A 20,019-nucleotide genomic window follows, 5' to 3' on the forward strand; every position below is an offset into this window, starting at 1 on the left:
ATACCACTTGAAAAAGACTCTTGGGAAAAAAAAAACAGATTTACATGTTAATTGCTGTAAGATAAAAGAAACTTTTAGAAGTGGGATCATCAAGATGGCAATTACTGACATAATCTGGGAAATGGGTTCTCACTGGAGAAGCATTGAGATCACAGCTGCCTCTTGCTTAGCTCCTGTTGGGTTAGATTGGATTCCTGCTGGAGCAGGAAGGCTCCCAGCCTTAGGTCTGGATCTCTGCAGGGACTGTCCCTTTGTTGTCACGCTGTCCTAAGTGCCCTGCCTCATGGAGCAGTCCTGCATGGAAAAACAATTCCTTTAGCACCCATTTGGAAAGGAATGTGCACTTCCCATGGCTGCAGGCCCTCAGCTCTGTCCAACTCCTCCCCAAACTGTGCTTTGCAGGAGTATTTTAACATTTGTGAGCCAGTCCTGTTCTGGCTCAGTTTTGCCTCAGATTTTTATAACAAATACTAAGAACTTTACATAACTCAACATAAGGAGTTAGGCAGAATTGAGGACACACAAATGTTTCAGTAAATATATCCAGAAAGTATTCTTGGTTTTTAATTTAAGGGAAAAAAACCCCACAGGTTAGACACAAAATTATAAAATACACACAACACAGAATAAATTGCCAGTCAAAAGAACAGATTCTTTTCTGAGATGTTAAGATTTTTTTGAAAAAAGCTCAGATAAAAGATTTTTTGACAAGTAAACTTAGATGGACGGGAAAACTACAAAGGAGAAAGGCCTGGATGTATTTAAATCTCACAGGTTGTTATCCAGTGGGCAGAAAGAGTGATAAGAAACAGGGTAAATGCCAGCCTCACCATCACAGCTCCTGGAAGATGAATCCCTCAGTCTGTTCAGTATTTCACTGTGGTTAACCTGAACCACCTGTGCTTGAGCTTCAACCCACACAAGTACATCCTACAGTTGTTTTCTCTCAGCCTCCCTTGACTCAGATACAATTTCCACTCTAAAACAGCATCTGCTGAAGCTACACTTTTTCCTCCTCCAAAACAATCCTTTATTTCCTTGGGTGTCACTATCTGTATCTTCAGTTCACATCTCTCTGGTGCTAAGATATCCCAAAGCCAACAGCACTGCAGCAGTGTGTGACAGAAAACACCAGATTCCCCCAATTCTGTGATTCTGTAGTCAGCCCCACATTTCTTAAAACTGTAAAAAAAAAACAACACCCCAAATTCAATTTTTTTGGTCTCCTCTTCCTCCTCCCTGCTGGTTTTCAAGCACATACCTCTCAGAAGAGAGGCAGGAAGAGTTATGGAGAGTCTCAATTTAAACATTTATCCCACTTATTCTCAGCTACTCCACTTGATTTCTGAATGACCATGGAAATGCACCTGCAAATGAATGATGAGTGGGGAAAAAAACAAACCAAAAAATCTCCAGGCTCATTTGTCAATCAGGCAGAGACAGCCCTATTCTAGCTGAAATTTAAGGCACACATCTTTAACACAGTATTTACAAGGAAATGTTTAAAATGTGTATTAAAATGGCAATGCAAATGTTACCATGTTATCTAAACCTATTTTCTAAACCATGCCTGTGACTTTTATCCAGTGCAATAGAATCAGCAAAGCTGGAGGGCATTTTGAAGGCACGAGTGGATGAGCCACAGCAATTTTTTCTGCCATCCATCAGTGAGAATTCAGTGTAATGCCTTTCCCCAAGGAACAGAACCACTGCCTGTTCTTCCACAGGGGTGGCCAATATTCGTGGCTTCTCTCCACAGAGACTGGAAGCAACATTCCATGTCTGCTGGGCAGTGCTGCATCCCTGCAGCACCCAGGAAGATCCCAGCACTAAACCATCTACAATACAAGGACAAGGATGGTGCTGGAAATGCAGTCTCAGCTCTGCTGTGCATGGGAACACCTTCCATCCCTGGATTTCAAACAGAGCAGGTCCCAGGCAGAGCCTAACAGTCCTCCAAAGACCGGTCAATGTCCATCACCTCTGCTGGATAGCTCCAGCTAGAGCTCCTCTCAATGTCCTGGAAAAACAGCTGCTTCTGGAGGCTCTTTAGACTGTTCAGGACCTCTGGAGAGAGTTCATGGAAGCCCACCTGTTGTTCCTGATCCTCCTCCTCTTCTTCCTCCTCCTCCAGAAGGTCCTCAGGAGGCAGAGGGGAGCATCTGGAGATGTAGCCCTGGTCTGACTGCACTGACTGTCTTTGGTCTTTGCATTGGTCATCAAAGAGCAGCTGGTGCTGCTTGTCAGCCTCCCCCTGGCAGAGACAGGGCTCTGAAGGAATGACACTCTGTTGATAGAGAGGGTACATGAGTCCATCCAGATGGTCACTCAGGTCATCTGAGAAGTTTGCAGGGCTCTGGTCAGCTACTGAGACTTCAGAGCCATCGTGGAGGAGGAGGAGGTTATTCCTCATTGGAAAGCTTGTCTCAAGAAGAGGAACTCCTTCCGTACAGTTCTCATTGCTCAGCACATGGTGACTGAGTACGTTTCCATCTTCCATGGAAGAGATTGGCTCCACTACCTGAATGCGAGGAACATCCATAGGAAGGACCACATTCTGGGAATTTGGATCCCCACATGGATTAAGCTGAGGCTGCAGCTTGCAGCCTGTGCTTTCACCCTCGTGCATGTGGAGGTTGATGACGTGACAGCAGCCAGGGTCAGGCTCACGTAGGTGCAGCTGGTGTTTCACAATTCCACCTGGCTCACTCAGCGGTGAATCCACCTGGCTCTCCCTGTTCAGGGAATGCAACTCTTCATCACTATCCAAGCAGATGGTTTCACTCTCAAACCAGTCTGGGTGCTCAGTCTGCCAGCTCTTGAACTTCTCTATGGCCTCTTTCAACTTCCTCCCACTGGGGGTATCGATGTAATTTTCAGCTGTGATTTCCCGGATTCGATGGATGCGCCCAGGTTCAAACTTCTCCAGATCCTGAATCCGAAAATAAATATCCTCAAACTTGTCCATCAGTTGGTACCTGGATGTGACATTGAACAGATCAGGTATATCTCTCTCACTGCTTATTCCCTCGAAGTAGCAGACTATGTACATTCCAAAGCAGGCTGGCTTCTTGAAATCTGGCAGGATCAGATTCAAGGCTGGGGTGAACAGGTCTCCCACTGGCTTTTGCTGATCCTGCCTGAGACACACGGGCTCGTTCCCGAGCATGGCCTGCCACTTGGCCTGGGTGCCCCGAGAACACAAGATGATGATCTTTGAAGACAGCTCTTCCATTTCCTTCTTCTGCCGCGTCAGCCAGGGTAAGGGCCCCAGCTCTGAGATGTGGTGGTCTTCCAGCAGATCCAAGGCCACAGCAGTGCCACAGACAGTCATCAGGAACTCGGCAAACTTCAGCACCACGTCCACGTAGAGCAGGTGGTCAGCAGAGTACACAACCCAAACCTTCCGTGGCTTCAAGGGCGGCAGGGACAGCTTGGTGTACGCTGCTGATGGAAGACAGAAAAATGTTAATTACAGCCACATTTCCCAAACTGTAATGCTGTGAGTCAGCACTAATCAGCACAGGAGGGTATTAACAAAACTTTTAATGCTGTTTTGGCAACGTATGTGGATGACATCTCATTGTGCAAATTTAAGATGAAAGTGCAGACCCAGTGAAGTTGTGATTTATAATAATTCCCAGGTGATTCATCAGCTTTCACCTCACAAAAACACTCTAGCAGCTCCTCCAAACCAATCTTGCTTGGCTGCTATGGCCTAGATGATCAGCAAAGCTTCTTCTGCCAGTACAGCCTCGGCTGGGTCAAGTGTCTCCCCACATTCCAAAGCAATTACCTCCCATCTGACAAATACAGCATTTCAAATTCCATCTGCAAAGCTTCTTTCAGCTAAACAGGAAGATCCTAAGGCTACCTTTTGGTTCCAAGAAGCATCTATAGGGTAGTTAGAGCCTACAAAAGCCCCTTCTGGGCAGCTGTGTGAGAGCTGCAGGACAGGTGCTTGATAAAACACAGGTGGCATCTTACCAGCTTGCAAATTGTTGTGGTTGCATTGCCGGCGTCCTGGAAAGAGAGAAAGTCACTGTCAGTTCTGAGAACATCAAGTAAGATTAAATGCTTAAAATCACATCATTTTCCATAGATTAGGTTAAAAATAAAATAATCTTTAACTGTGTAGGGAGATAAAGCTGTAAGGAGGGAGAAGCCTAATAAAAAAAATATAATGAATGAATAAAGACTCTTCTACAGCCAGCTCTTGCTGTAGTTTTCCTTTGAGAGGAGATAAAATGCACTCAAAATGAACTTTTACCATCTCCCCCAAATCCTGGCAGGCTCAAGTACAGAACACCCAACTGTTCTGCTACCCTCTTTAGGGAGAGGGGGCTTTTTAAAATATGTCTTTTTTTTTTTAAGAAGCCTTTCTGAAGGGGTGATTAAACCATCGCTAGCTATGGATGATAGATGAGTTTGATGTTAAGAAATTCTCCAAAAGATTACCAACTCTTCCCCTCAGGTAAAAGGAAAACAAGCAGTGAGTTACACAGCTTCCCTGAGATAACTGGGTCTCATGGCTGCAGCACAGAAAACTAGGATTTAGCTCTTAAGTATTCAGTTTTCCAATTTGCTTGATGTAAATCTCTATGTCCTGTATTTTTTTTCCCCTTCCACTTTAATTGAAAAAAATTATCTAATCTCACAATAGTATAAAATTAGTTTTGCGGAGACTTTGGGGAATGGGGGAAGACTACAGCGTGGACAAACAGGAAGCTTCTGTTCTGCAACACTCTTATGCAATGTAGGGGAAAAATAAGTGCAAAGACATTTGCAGCAATCTGCAGGAAACAAAGGGCTGAAATATGAAATTCCTTTTGCCCCTCATGAGCTCTGAAGTGCTGTGGAGTATCAGACAGGATAACCTGTGGAAGGCTTTTCTTATCTGGTGGATGGTATAAGGACATTGCAAATCCTATAATGTAAAACAGAAGATGTTTTCATGGGCATTATCTCAGAGACAAGGCATCAGAACAGCAAGGAACAAAACCACAATAGGAATAGGTACAGAAGGAGGAAGAAGGATTCTTTAGCACTGGATTTTTTTCTTCCTGGCTGGTCTGAGTCTCACCTGCTCGTTTTTTAGTCATACACAGCACAGCTGTGATGACTGACCCCACCAGTAACACACAGATCCCAGTGATACACCAGTAGAGCCATATCATCATGTCATCTGCAAAACAAAAACACTCCTCACACAGAGTTTCACCAAAGAGCAGCAGAGGCCAAGGCAGGAGGACCTTGGCTTTGCTGACTGGAGCAGTACTTCCCCCTTACAATCCACAGTCACTTCTCCAAAGCAATTCCTGCTTTCATGGTGCTGCTGTACACCATCAACTTGCTCCACACAAAGAACCATATGTGCAGCACACTGAAAACACAGATCAAGAACCTTCCTCTAAATAGCAGTGTTTACCCAGCTTTGACAGGCATGCCGCCCATGTCCTGCCTCCTCATGTAATCTAGCTTAAAAAAAAGTTAAAATATCACCATTTTGGGTCATGAATTTCAGTTTGCAGGTGTTTTTCCGTTTTGTTTTTTCTTTTTTTTTTAATCTTGGGCAAAAGATCCTTACAGGTGTTGCAGCCAAAAAAAAAAAAAGAAAGATGTCAAATCATTATGCACAAGTTATCTTGACATTCATAAAAATGAATATATGCAAGCTATTCTTTCCAAAAGCTGCTTTATATTATGCAAATTTTTTAACACTGAGAAAAGTGACAGAAAGTATTTTATATTAAGACTCTTCTTGTCAAAACTGCTTCTCAAAGAATTCTATGCAAGTGAAGTGTCTCTCAAAAAATTGCTCTTTAAGGTTCACACTGCATACAAATACTTGCTTCATTAAATCATGGTGAAGTCATTCTTAGCACAATTAATTCTGAACTCAGTGTTACAAGGGGACTGTTAAAGAAATTTTAGACACCAGGCTCTCATCTCCACCAGAGAGTTTTATTGGCACATATTGGTTATGGTGTCTGGCTGGTTGAGCTTGGTGGCTCAAAAGAGGGGCCCTGAACAAAGAAAAGCCCATGGCAATGAAACCCTTATGACCTAAATTCTCCATCCCTCATGTGACAGTCCAGACCAAGCGCATTATTAGGGTCTGGGGGTCTCCTTGCTCTTCTTTGGTTTGGTGTTTTGTTACCAAGTGGTTGCCACGTGCTGATTTTCACGTCCTCTGAGGTTTCAGTGGCAGATTTGGTGGGTTCCCAGTATGGCTGGTACAGTTCATACACCACCACCTATGGGCTGTCCACTTCACTGCTTTCAAATAATATAAAATTTTCAACAGGGACTTTTCCTGCCCATTGGGTCATTCCCAGGAAGGATCATTTCTCATTCTACACAACAGGAGAATAGCAGTAAAAAAAGTTTCAGGGTATTGCAAGAACTTCTTACCCGATGGTTCTGTACCTGCAAAAGACAAGAGTTATGTTAAAAATTCAGTTCTCAGCTGTAAAACAATGGGAATCTAATTTACAGAAAAGTGGTTCTCACTTGGAACTGGTTTACACTTGAGTGAAGCAGAGTGTCTAATACAGTCTGTGCCACAGCTCGCAAAGAATGGCTGAATCTGCAGTTGAAACGAATCCAGAAAACAGAAGTTATTCTTTAAAGAAATTTTGTTCCCTGCTTTACTTTCTCCCTGCCTCAATGTTCCTTGTATTTTAGCACAGAGCCACAGAGTTCCCATTTCCCTTCAGAAAACAAGACTAATTAAGAATTCTTATGCCATCCATGACGAAGGCTGTGAGCTCCTGAGGCTGCACATTTGCCTTTGTCACTCCCATAATCTCTGACTCGGCAGCCCTCTACTAAGGAAAAGCCACTGACTACAGAAAATACCTATAAAAAATTCTTTTAGTCATAAATATTTCCTTGATGCAGGTGATTACAGATTAGCCAATCTCAGAAAAAAACCACAGTGAAAGAATGCCTAACATCCCTAAGGTGCTCACTGCCTTGATTGTGAAGGAAGGACAGAGGGACAACAGTGTGATCCCCACCTCTATCTTGTATCTGCAGCAAGCTTTTATGTTCTTCTCTATTTTGATTGTGACATTCACTTGCTGTTGTAGTCCATCCTGCAGAAATCAGATGCAAGTTACAAGGGAAGGAAGAAAACTGAATGAAAGCAGGAAAAAAGAAAAAGCTGACATGAAAACACAGAGTGGTCCAAACAAACAGAAGCTGCTATTTTTTTTTCCTTTGAACAAGGAGCCCACAGAGAACAAAATGGGTAGAGGATCTGGCCACCATCTCTGCAGGTGTCCTGTGTGACAGACATGGCAATAGTGAATAAATAAAATTAAGACAGCAGGCTAAGATGGCACAGGTAACAGGAAATAATTAGGGATGTCTGTTGTACAACTTCAAAGGAGTTAAACTTACAGTTTCTTAACAATGTAGATGTCTTCAGCTTCATAATGTGCAAACATTAATGAGCTTCCTTGTTTAATTAAAAGTAGCTGTCAACACTGCTTCTGACACTGGAACAGGCAAGTAAGTTGCCCTTGCTACCTGCTGTACACAATTAGTATCACAATCACCTAATTCTTCACAGTGATTAGCACATACAGACTCCAAAATGAGGTGCATTCCCCTCCACCAGGGAAATACTCACACAGCTGTCCCATCTGTGTCAGTAACAGCTTAAACATATCAGTGCATGCAGTACTAAGGGTTTTAAGTGTTGAGGAATAGAAAGATTAAAACTGAATGCCAACATATCTGCCCTCACCCAAGGAAGGGTGGAGAGTGGTTCCAAATGTTCAGTATTTCTCCTCCCTCAGATGCCTGAAGGGAAACATTTTTTATATTGGAACACAGCCTGGATACTTTGAGCTTCTCAGCAACACAGACTGCAATACCTACAGAAATTGATTCTCTCAGCTTGAATGAATGAAGCATCTGTTACTAAACCACTGATTCTTTATATAAAAAAATTTAATTAACACCTTTCTGTGATCGTATTTGATAAAGTACTTCAATGATTTATTGAAACTCTGCACCTCAATTTTGGTTAATCTACTTAGTCTTAGCTCCCCAGGCACTGGCTTGAAAAAGGTAATAAAGCCTAGATAGTCAAATATAAAATTTGACTTTGCAGGTGTTTTTGGACTGCTCCGTGCATTATAAAACCTCCTCATTTTGATCTTTCATCCACCAAATTCCTCTTTCCAAAGACAATTTCAAAAATAATTCCTTGAAAATCGTTGTTCAAATGTCCTGGTTTAGCAAGCATTTAAGATGTTTGCCTGAATCTCCAGAGAAGGTGTGACTTGGGAAGGTAATTACCTCGGTGAAATCCCTTGTGATCATTTTACACCTCTTCTCGTTCAGGTAACTGGTCACATGGATTTGGTACCGGGCTGGCTCCATCCATGGATTGAAGCTCACGAGCACAGTTGAATCATCCAGACTTTCAGCCCAGATCCTGGGTTCCCACAGGCTGCCTGGAAGTAGAGCAGATATTCCCATGTTTTTCGACGGTCAAATATTCCAACAGAGCACCCACGTCTACGTGACTCAAGAATTTTTACCTGTCTTTATACATGGGACGGTTCTTTTCATCAGAGAATCCTCACAGTCTGCAAGAAAGACAATCAGTAGCTAGTCAGAAACACTGTACTTCCATTTAGGAAAAAAACACATTTTTTATCAGAAGTCAGAGACCTAACCAAGCTCTCCTAAATGAGTAGACACCGTTGTTCCAAAGCAGTGGCAAAATTCTGTAGAACAGTTTTGGTTTCCAGCATTTAACCAGCCCCTTCACTGATGTCATGGTGTGTTTGGTGGTTCTTTTTCTTCTCAGAACAGAGAAAATGAACGAGACTAAAAACATACCACACTTAATAGTACAGTGATAATGTAACACTGGTGCAGAAAGGGTCACAATAGTGGAATTAAAACTTCATATTCAGCCCCCACACCTTGAAATCACACCTCAGCAACAGATTCCTTCAAAGGCATTCTGACACAGGAAAATCAGGAGGCTGGAATCTTCCTTAATCCTAAAACACTCTTCCACCTTTCTAATTCCCTTCATTGAGAAGATTGGCCCTGCTCCTTGGGGCTTCTTCCTTCAGAGTTAAATCTGGAGTTATGTATTCAACATTTAGCAATGTGGGATTTACAACTCTCAGCCTTAAATTATGTTTCTCCTCCAGGGTTTGTACAAAGGAAAAAGAACAACTCCCTGCTTAGACAGTTGAGATAAAACATTGCATATCTCAAATATCCAACTTGCCAAGTTAGCAATTTAAACTTTACAAAGTTTACAGATTTACTCTGTATTTCATGTGTAAGCTCTTACCAGCAAAGCTCCCTGCAGCTGCTCAACTTGACACCATGCATTAGGTTTCTGAAGAATAGTAGAGCATAAAAACCAGGAAGTTCTTAGTGTGAACAGGCAGAAGAAAGGGTAAGAGGGCTGAAAATGAAGTGCTCCCTCTCCTTTTCCAGCTCACATTGACTGACACACTCCACACTTTGCCATTTTTGTAACTACAAAGCCAGGCTGACGACTATAAGCAGGTTAAGAAAAAAGTTAAGAACCAGTTTTCAAGATCTGTATTAAGCACCAAATATTTATGAAGTAGTCAGTGCAGCCAGAAGGCAAGGCAGATGCTCAGCAACCTTGGGGCAAACAGGAAAAATTCTTTCAGCAATAGGAAAACTTTCACAAGAAAGGGCCAGGCACCCAGCACTACCAAGTTTCTTGGTCAATTGTGCCTTTGAAATTGCATTTCACATGTCTAGGATTTAGTACCAGAAGCCCAACTTCCGATTTGGAAATTCTGGCCTATACTTCCAGCTTCCACAAGCAGAGGGGCAACTCTGAAAGATTTTAAACTGAGTAAAAGCAGCAGTGATGTCAGGTCCACAAACCACCACAACTCAAGGCCTAAGTGAATTAAATCACCTCTTACCAGGCATTGTGAGAGACGTGGACTTGCAATTGTAGTCTCCATTTACTCCCAGTTTGGGCAGGTGATACACAGTCACTTGGTAAGTCTGGCCAGGTTCTACTTCAAAACGGTCAAAAGTGAAATTCCACTGAAAACAAAACACATCCACAAGGACTTTAAAGGACAATGCTGTTCTTTAAGGCACTGAAATGAACAGCTGACTTGTCCCTGTTCCAGTGTGTTCCCTCTTCCCATGTAACCCTTTTACTGAAGCTTGACTATAAAAAATTGGAATTCAAGTGTATTAAATATACCTATCTCTTTGTCTGTCTCAAATCTTCTGTTTAGAATTATTTTTTTCTTGGGATCTTTGAGCTGATACAACAGTGTTATGGCAAACCACTGTGTGGCATTTCCACCCAACTACATTCTGAACTGAAAGGAGACCAGAATAAAACAGGCAGTCACAAGATGGAAATTTCAGTCTAGTATGAACTTTGTAGCACTGTGAAATTGCTAAGCATTTAGAACTGCATTTATACATATGTAGTTCTGCACCTGATCATTCCATACATATATTCTTAAACCTACACTGTTTTCTGCATCAGCAATGCTGTGCAAATTCTGGGAGAGGCAGTGGCTCCTAGGCCAGTGGTATTTGGTAAATGGCAAGCCAGCTATGGCCAAATTCTCTGTGATTAAGGAAGAAACTTCTTACTGTTTATATTTCTTACTGTTTTGGATGCTCAGCACTCTTCTGACGAGTTTCCTAGAAGGAGTAGAAGCTGAGGGACCGCCCCCAAGGTTGGTGCTTTTGTCCACAACAAGACAGTACAAGAAAGAAGTGGAAGCAATAGGAAGAGTTGAGTTAAAAAGCTATAAAATCTCATGCTCTCAAGCAGAATGCAAGAACCCCTACAACTATTTGCTTTAAGCATCCTCCAGAGTGATGACACATGCTAGGCACTAAAAGCAGCAATCCTTAAAACCTCAAGGAAGAGAGGAGTGAAAGAGAAACGGAAAATGACAGCAGATCTCAAGTCCAATACAGACTCTAAGCAGTCTGTACTTTTTAATCAGTGATTTTGCCAGAAAACAGTGAAAGCAGAAACAATTCCACGGAGCAGAAAACGTAATTTGGAGCCCTTTGCACTCACCCGGCCTCCATCCGGACGGACCTGAAGAGGCAAATTGTTCTGGAAGTCAAACTGGGCACAGATCTGCTGGTTGCTGTTCACCTGCATCACGGCGAGCTCTGCCCCCTCCAGACAGCGGATGCTGGCTGCAGGGACAGAGGCACAAGTTCACCTTCTCCTCTCCTCTGCACATGCAGAGCCCCACTGTGCCTAACCCTGCCTTTGAGGTGCTGAGCATCCCAACATAAAGATAACCAGTCATGGAAAAGTGAGCGTGGCAGGGCTGACTAACAGCACTCCCAGCCTAAAGGATGTCCTGCATGGCACAGCTACATCTGTGCAAGTGAAGGAGAGAGGAGAATTCCTTCTCCACACACCCTGGCTGCTCCACAGATGTGTTGTCGTGTTCAGCTCTGCCTCCTGCAGCTTGGGTGCCAAAGCAAACACGCCTTTATTTTGGTACACACAGTCCTGTCAGAGTTTACAAGCGTGGCTGAGTGAAATGACTGAGTCACACCTGCTCCTAATCTGCCATAGCTAGAGAGAATAACTCTACAGCCCTGCAGAAGGAAGAAATCAAAGTGCTTAATTCTGCCTTAATTTTGTTTAATTTTGCCTTAAAGCAGTGCAAGAGTATGCAAGGGAAGCATCATTTACAGACAAACAGATATTTGGAGAGTGAGAAAACGCCACTTACTGGTGGTCATTTAGGCTCCAACAATGAGACAATTATTGCTTTATCACACAAAGATGAGATTACACCCACCAAACAAAATTAAGCAGCCGACCTCTCAAATTTCAAAGATCTGCTTTCATGACTCAAAGTCATAAATCTCCTCTCTATCCTTACTAGATCACTCCTCTCTCCTCTGCTCCGTGCTCAAATTAAACAAGCAGCACTTACCATCCGTGGCCACTTTCCACTCTATCTGAAGCACAGGGAAGAGTTTTCCATCCTCCTGACGGAAAACATCTGAGGAAACATGGAGACTGCTTGGAGCAGAAGGAGTCCATGCAGGCACCTTCAGCCAGCTTGACTCCATGCAAGTGCCTGTCCAGGAAATGAAACCCACATTTAGAGTGGGGCTGAGGAAGCTCTGCTTAATTGCAATTACGATCTGCTCTTTGGGTCAGGGTTACTCTGAGGGGAAAATTGGGGGACAGACTGCTTCCAGCTCAGAAAAGCAGTTTTCAGTATGGAAATACTCTGTAAATTGCCTGTAATAATCTGAATTTACTCTAGTAACTTCCACTTCCTCTTTTCCTTAAAATCCATTAGTACTTGTCACAATAAATGTAGTCAGGCTAAACAGGTCAAGCAAGTTTACTCAGTACCTCCTTCAACCTTCTGCTGAAACAAAAGTTATGTTAGTGCTAATTTCCAGTCTTCCAATGATAAGAAATCCATCAGATACCCAGGGAAATTGTTCTAATAGTTAATTACCTTGGGTCTACAAGCTGCTTTTCCTCAAATTTGAATATACATCTAAATTCAGCTTCCAGCAACTGTCTGTTATGCCTTGCCTAAATTAATGAGCTCCCTGGACAGAAAAATAAACTGCGCTTGTCAGCACAGTGTTAGGGAAAACTGGTCCTGTAAAGTCATCAGAAAGTGAAATCAGGTACTACAGACAGGATCTGCTTAGGATTTTGTAACACATTTGACTTCTCAGAGCATGTTAAAGACAGTCAGGCCACCCTAAAGTACGCTTTGGGTCTATTTTGCTGGATATGTGATGGAAACAGTGGAAAGACAGAACTATCTCTTCAGTCAAACAGTATGGTTTTAGGCTTAGGAATAATTAGACAATCCTCAAATGCTCATTTTATAAAAAATATCTGTAAAAAGACTGACAAGAATAAAGTACCTTTCAGCAAAGTGTGTACTAAACACTAAAAAAAAATAAAAAAAATTCCCCTAGATCAGAAAAATATAACAATAGCTTTAAGGCCGAATTTAAACCAAATATTTAACTGAGGCAGCATTTTAATGGTGGTTCTGCAGTTTGGCTTAGCTGTGTTGTCAAGCTGTGTTCCAGCAGCTGTGTGCCAGTGGGAAACATCATCCAACCTGATCCCACCCAAGCTTTGTCCTGCCAAAGAAGTTTTTAATCTGGTTATTTTCAGCACAGTCCTCTCCTTGATCTGGCAAGCCAAACAAAAATACTGCAGAAAATAATACAAACAAAAATACTCATGCCACTACGGCACAGGGTTGGGCACTGAGGCAGGAATGAGCTTGATTAGAACAAGGACTGCAAGGAAAAGCCAAGGAGCCCTGCAGCACTGCCCAGTTGCCTCCAGGTACCAAATGGACAATTTCAGAACACTTTCCTCTTTTTTTTTTTAAAAAACATTTTTCAGAACGTTACCCATAATTATATTAAGGTCTTTCAGATGCATGCCGTTGCTAAGATTTGGTCCCTTACACCAAATAATTTACATTAATTGCTCTCAACTGCAGCCCTCTATGCCCCTTTTTTAATTCTAGCTCATACATTATTTTTCCATCAAGTACTATCATAATGGCTTGCAATTTACTGGCAAACTTGTCCTTAAATTCCCATTTCTTTAAAAACCAATGATCCCAGCTTTAAATAGAAACTGAACAAGTTGGGTTGAGTTCTACTCATGCCACTGCCTACTCCCAAACTCTATCCCAAAACAGACATAAGTTTCCATTCCTCTTCTAGCTGGAGCTTTTAATGAAACAAACTGGAAACTCACAAAGCTAGGCATGACAACTCTCTGATTCTAGCAGGAAAAATATTCTGTATGAACCCAGTTAAAAAAAGAAAAGAAAAAAAATAGGGAAACCCCCACCCCCAAAAAAATAATCTGATGAGAAAACTGCAACAAAGAAAAAAAAATACTTACTATTTCTTACCAGACAGTTTAAATCCTGTGGGGGAAAGAAACAAGAATGTTACTCTCAGAATAAAATTGCCAGCAACTTGATTCTGCTCAGTTTTGGGAAAGGGGCAAGAAAAAGCACTTCAGTGATGCACACAAATTGGAAGAATTACCTGTGATGGAAACACTGGACTGAGCTGTAAATCAAAAAACCTGGGCACAATTTATGTGACATGTCTGAGATTATTCAGTCCAACCTATGCCCAAATGTTAATTGATATTAAATTTAAATTATAAACTTTTATTAAATTTATTATTGATATTAACACTGTGTTAATTGAGGAAATAAAAATTCATCAGAATCAGACCCTCTCTTATTAAGAATAAAGATGCCCTGATCATAAAGAAGGAACCAGAAGTTATGAGGGCTCTGCCTGGCTTCTCCCAGTTGTGTATTTACATTTTTAGGGAAATTGTCTTTTTAGGGAAGGGTACTTAAACAAGCCAGCTGTGCATTTTTGGTATTGAAAATATTTCAGAGATTAATGCTCACGTTTCAGCTCATGTATCTGTGTGCTCCTGCAAACTTGGAGCAAAAGCAGGAATATTTGGCATTAAGCTCCTCGTGCTAATATAAAAAATAAAACCTGAAAATCTCTTCCAGGTTTTTGCTACACAAGTCACAACAACACACACAGGTATAAATCCAGCCTGCAGGCACCGTTCACAAGAAACACATCCACGCTCCAATTACTGCACCACAAATGCACCCAAGATAGAGGCAGACCAAAAAACAGCACCTGCAACTTAAATCCTTGCTTAATGAAAAAAAAAATAAGATAAATGGAAAGCATAGAAGCAAACACTGATGAAACCAAACCCAAACTGGCTAACTAAAATCACTGAAAAAGAGAAAAATAAAAATTGTCAATACTAGTATGGAAAAACAGATTAAACTATGAAAAAAAACAACGTTAGTCCTAACACTTCAGACCCCTACATTTTTAATTTTTAAGGTAAATTATGTGGCCTGAAAAAGCCCCTTATGTAGAAAGGTGCAGTGGTTTTATCTGAGATGGAGTTAATATTTTTTCACAGCAACTGCTATGGTGGTTTCCACTGAGGGCAAAGAGTGATGGCTGCTCTGGGATGAACCCTCAAGAGGAAACAAAAATAACTGGTTTACTGACCATAGGGATTTTTTTCTAATGTAATGGTTTCTGTTAAGGCCTATCACTTAATATTCAGTCATTTTGTCCTTGTTCTGTTGCAGTTATCAATAATTACTGTACATGGCATCACAACAAAACCCTTATAAAAAATATAAAGCATTATTAGCCTGATTAACAGCAACATCTGCTTTCATTTGAGTGCTGGTGTTCTGCATCATAGCTGACAACACATGGAAGTGAGCAAATGCTGCATTTCCCCTTTCTTGTTTAATGATCAATATGAATATTGATCCAGCACAGAGTACAAACAGATCCCCTCTTCCTCCAGGTCTATTATCCCAGGTGAGCTGTCCACAAGGATGTTCCCAGCTTTGATGAGGCTGCTGTGCCCTTTCTGACATTCATTAAAAACTCCAGAGCTCAATGAGGAGCCATCCATCTGCTGATGAGGATTCAGAACAGACACATGGTAATTATTAAAGCCTTTCTTACCTTTTCAACACTGGGCTTCTATGGGGAAAAACAACAATATTTTATCTGGTGTATCACCATTCCCCAACCCCGTTCAGGATTTTCAAGGGACTATCTACACATATGCTTTTCCTACCCTGCACTAACTTGTTTACCTGCTGTGCCAGCAACTTCTTTCATGTGTACCTGACTGTAGTGAAGTGTTTTAAGCTGCCCTCAGTAGAGCATTTAGCAGCTCTGCCACAAGAAGAGGGGAAGGATTCTCCCACCACAAGGCATCAATTAACTTCTTGGTCCACTCCCTACCCAGTCCCCAAAGCTCTACAGGGATGATCCAAGAGCTGAAAATGCTTCTAAGAACAACTCACCCACCTAGGACGTCCTCACTATTGGCATAAGAAAACAAATTTAAATGCAGATAAAGCCACGCTGCAGGCAGAGGTATAAGAAAATCAAAGAAAAGCAAGTCCCAGAAAGGACTTGCCATGAAAATCTCCATCTCCTATTTGTACAGTACCCAGCTGAACAGGTCTGGGCAGTAGCTGAGGGCACCAAAAAGTGCCCTTTTTTTTTTTTTTAATACCAAAAAGTGTAACTCCAGACAAGGACATTCAAAAGCCAGAAAGCAATTAGAGCAAGAGACCAGCTGGGTTTGCAGCAAAGTAAGTCAACCACTGCTAGATTTGCACTGGCTACCTCCCCAGCACCTTGCTGGTTTTCCCTTGTAAAGGTCCAACCATCACAAAACTTTATTTGATGCATTGGCTCATCCAGGGTACATTAACAAAGCTCTGGACAGCAGAAGTATTTAATTTAGTTTCCCTGCTTGAGTATGCTGATTTTGGCTGGAATAATTTTCTTCCCAGTAGCTGGTATGGGGTGGTGTTCTGAATTTGGGCTGGCAACAGTGTTGATAACAGAGAGGTTTTTGTATTTAGTGAGCAGGGCTTGCAGAGGGCATTTCTGCTCCTGGAAGACCCCTGGCAGCCAGAAGGCTGGGGGTGCAGGAATCAGGCATGGACACAGCTGGCATTGCTGACCCCAACTGCCCACAGGGATACTGCAAGGCATCAAACTCAGCATATAAAGCTGGGGGAAGAAAGATGAAGAGGGAGAGGTTCAGAGTGATGGTGTTTGACTTCACGAGTCATTGTCATGCATGATGGATCCCCACTGTCCTGGAGGCAGCCAAACACCTGCCTGACCACTGAAAGTGGTGAGAAACAACTCCTTGTTTTCCTTTGCTTGTCTGCATGGCTTTTGCTTTACTTATTAAACGGGCTTTATCTCAACCCACAATTTTTCTCACTTTCACCTCTCTGATTTTCTCCCCCATCCCAGTGGTGGGGCAGTGAGTGGCTATGTGAGGCTTAAACCAGGCCTGAAAAGCAAAGCTACAGACATGGCAGGCATAAATATGGGAAGCAGATGATTGTGAGGTGATGCTGAAACTATTCTCAGCAGGACAGGCATAGTCAACCCTTCATGTTTACTCGCTGTATTTTCACAAAAAGCTAAGCAACTGTTTCTTTTGCTCTTTTAAAATTATTTTTGTTTTGCTTCTGACATAAAAAAGAACAGACCATATGCTGTGGAGAATTGTATGAATCTGAATGAAATAAACCTGGGAAACCGATTAACAGCACCATCCCATAAAAATTCAATTAAAGTAATGGGAGGCAAAGATTTCCCAGCAGGATGCTGTGGCAACTAGAAAGAAACCACTGTGAGCCAGGCAAGTGTCCAGTTTTCCTTTAAAGAGTGGCTGCTGAATGGGAAGGGCTCCAGCTTTCCAAAACCTGCCTTTCACCTTTGAACCATTCTATGTAACTTCTGAGGCTTGGATGATTTGAAGTTTACTGCAGCTTCCCTTTTCCAGCTCCTTAATAAAAAGAAGCAGAGATCAACACATGAACACAGTGCAGGATTAAATGCTGAAGGATGATTTGTTAAAGGCTTGTAGGAAACAACCATATTTTACAAAATTGTTTTAATTCCTTTTAAGCATTCTTCTCTACGATTTCTAACTTTTTGCCTTGCCCTCATATCAATTCTCTGCAAAATTAAATCCAAATTCAAAAGTTAAAATTTCTTCACAACAATCAGCCTTAGAGTTGTCTTTATCATATTTTCATAGTTTTGATCAGTAACCCTTTTTATGCTGAAGCTCAGTATTTTTGATCCAGCCCCTCAAAGACAGCAGAGTTATAAACACTGCATTCCTCCAGGACACCCAGGCATGCCACGTCCCAAAAGAGTTACAGCACAACAACTGGACGCTGATTTAACACTTGATGGTGAAAAAACTGATGGGTATTTAAGCTGTGGGATGTTTTCCCCCTGCAGATGACATGTTCAAGCAATGGTTACTGGAAGGAACTGGATTTGCAGCTGTGCTATTCAGCCCTACAGCTGAGCATATTTGATAGACTGGTAGCAAATACAGCCCATTAAGTGCATTTTTTGGCATTTTAATAAGATGAGCTGTTAAGAAGCATTTCGTTTTCCTTTCAGGTGTCTACTGATAACATACATGACACTTCCTCTCCACCACTTCATCTCCCAAACAGGAGGGTTTTGCTGAGGAAGCTGCTGTGGCTCACCCTGCTCCAAAGCTCAGCAACAGTGGGTTAAACAAAGGAAGTGGGAATCACCCACCCTGCTCAGCAGCAACTCTGCTTTTGAACCACAGCACAGCCACACGTTGGGAGGGTTACTGAATCATCCTCTGCCAACAGCACAACCCGCAGAAAGGGAAGGGGGAACTGTTTTAAACTGTCACAGCTTCAGTTGATGGGGCTTCTTCCTACTCGTGTCAGCAGCTTCACACCTGCTCAAAGAGGCTGCTCCCAGGCTTAAGCTGACTCCTTTCTCCTAAGTCTATCTGCACGTTGGAAATTGGCTTTTTGATAGAAAGGGACAAGGTAATAGCCCTGCACATCCACTGCTCTGTGTGCACACCAGAGCGCTGGGCAACACAGCTCCTCTGTGAAAGTTTGGGATGTTCTGGTGATCCCCTCACCCACTTACTGTGGTCACATTTCCTAAAAAAACATAAAGAGGGACAAACAGCAAGACAAACTCACAGTCCAACCATCCAAGGACTTGCAGAGACTCTTGGATGTATTACTGTCAATCTCCATGACTAACAAGGTTTGGGATATCATGGTTACGTGAGATGCCTAAGCAATATTGTAATTTTACCTTCCCCAAGCCTTTAACACTTTGTAACTCTACAATGTCTAAAGTAAAATTGCAGAATTGGTCTGTTTTCTTGGGGTCTCTTTAAATAAGAGAGAAAGCAGCAGAGCAGAGGTCTGGTAAAACATGGGTAAGGATATAGTCAAGCATTAGGAGAAGTGTCAGACTAGACAAAAGGTAGAAAATGTGCACAGGAAAAGATTATAGAAGCTTTCATCTCAAAGGACACATTTTGTTTTACATTTGTCTATAGCTGTACGTGACTATTTGCCTTTTTTCAGACTGCTGAAAGCACACCATGGCATATAAAGCTGTCCAGCTAAGATGACAGCTGCCCATTTTCCTGTCTCATTGCTATTGCTAACAGAATTAAAAAGCAAAACCAGACCTCTTACCCCTTCTACGCGCTCTTTACACGTAACTGAAACAAAAAAAAAGCCCACCCCAAAACAAAAAAGCGACCAACCAAACAAATCCAAAACATTCCTCAAAAACCACCAGAGAGAGCGACCAGCTAGGAGTTCATACTCTAAATTCGCTCAGTTTGCTGGGTTCACTTTTTACAGAGACACTGCATCGGCAGCTCCTGTCCGGCCGCTTTCACAGGCAGAAAAGGCAACCACCCCGTCCAAAAAACCTCAGGCACACGTAATGTTTAATCCCCCCCTCTCTCCTAAAAACCCCTCAGCTGCAAAGAACCGGTTAAAACTTTTAGGACACTGGGCAACGTCAGCTCTTAGCAAAGACTCACATCCTGCTCAGGGGCTGCTTCCAGCACGGCTCAGGGCCGCTCGGAGGTGTCCTACAGCCAGCCCCGGCCTGGGGAACCCTCCCGGGGACAGCGATCCCGCCCGGGGACAGCGATCCCGCCCGGGGACAGCGATCCCGCCCGGGGACAGCGATCCCGCCCGGCCCCGCGTCCCACAGCGGGGCGGCCGCTCCCCGTCCCGCCGGCCCGGCGCTCCCGCCGCTCCCGGCGCCGCTTACCGGCTGCGAGCAGGTGAAGGGCGGCGCGGCGTCCAGCAGCAGCCGCAGGGCCGCGGCCACGGGCAGCAGAAGGGGCAGCAAGAGGGGCGGCAGCAGCAGCAGGAGGAAGAAGAACAGCGGCCGCGGCCCCGCCATCGCCCCCGCACCGCCGCCCGACGCTTCCGGGCTCGGGCCGGGCGGGGCCGCACCTGAGGAGGGGCCGCGCCGGGGCCCGCCCGCCGTGTGGGGCCGGCGGGAGGGCGGCAGGGCCTGGCCGGGAGCGGCTCCTCCCCG

General features: G+C 43.2%; 1 protein-coding gene across 3 annotated transcripts; it reads right to left on the reverse strand.

Annotated features, from left to right (window-relative positions):
• Positions 1–528: 528 nt before the first annotated feature.
• IL17RA (interleukin 17 receptor A) lies at positions 529–19,938 on the reverse strand. 3 transcript variants are annotated; one of them, XM_086886091.1, is made up of 13 exons: positions 19,747–19,938; positions 13,940–13,964; positions 11,967–12,113; positions 11,084–11,208; positions 9,948–10,074; positions 8,559–8,606; positions 8,314–8,471; positions 7,023–7,100; positions 6,514–6,589; positions 6,415–6,429; positions 5,084–5,185; positions 3,988–4,023; positions 529–3,444 (listed from the first exon to the last, which is right to left on the reverse strand). In XM_086886091.1, exons 1-13 carry the CDS (start codon positions 19,879–19,881, stop codon positions 1,946–1,948), a joined length of 2,571 nt encoding a protein of 856 aa, XP_086742217.1. In that variant the 5' UTR covers positions 19,882–19,938; the 3' UTR covers positions 529–1,945. The 3 variants fall into 3 exon arrangements, with proteins under 3 accessions (XP_086742217.1, XP_086742216.1, XP_086742218.1); XM_086886090.1 differs by having other exon boundaries at positions 529–3,447; XM_086886092.1 differs by lacking the exon at positions 19,747–19,938 and adding an exon at positions 19,511–19,734 and having other exon boundaries at positions 529–3,447.
• Between the last annotated feature and the right edge of the window lie 81 nt (positions 19,939–20,019).

This window comes from Cyanistes caeruleus, chromosome 4 (genome assembly GCF_971803275.1).
Source record: "Cyanistes caeruleus chromosome 4, bCyaCae1.hap1.1, whole genome shotgun sequence".
NCBI lineage: Eukaryota > Metazoa > Chordata > Aves > Passeriformes > Paridae > Cyanistes > Cyanistes caeruleus.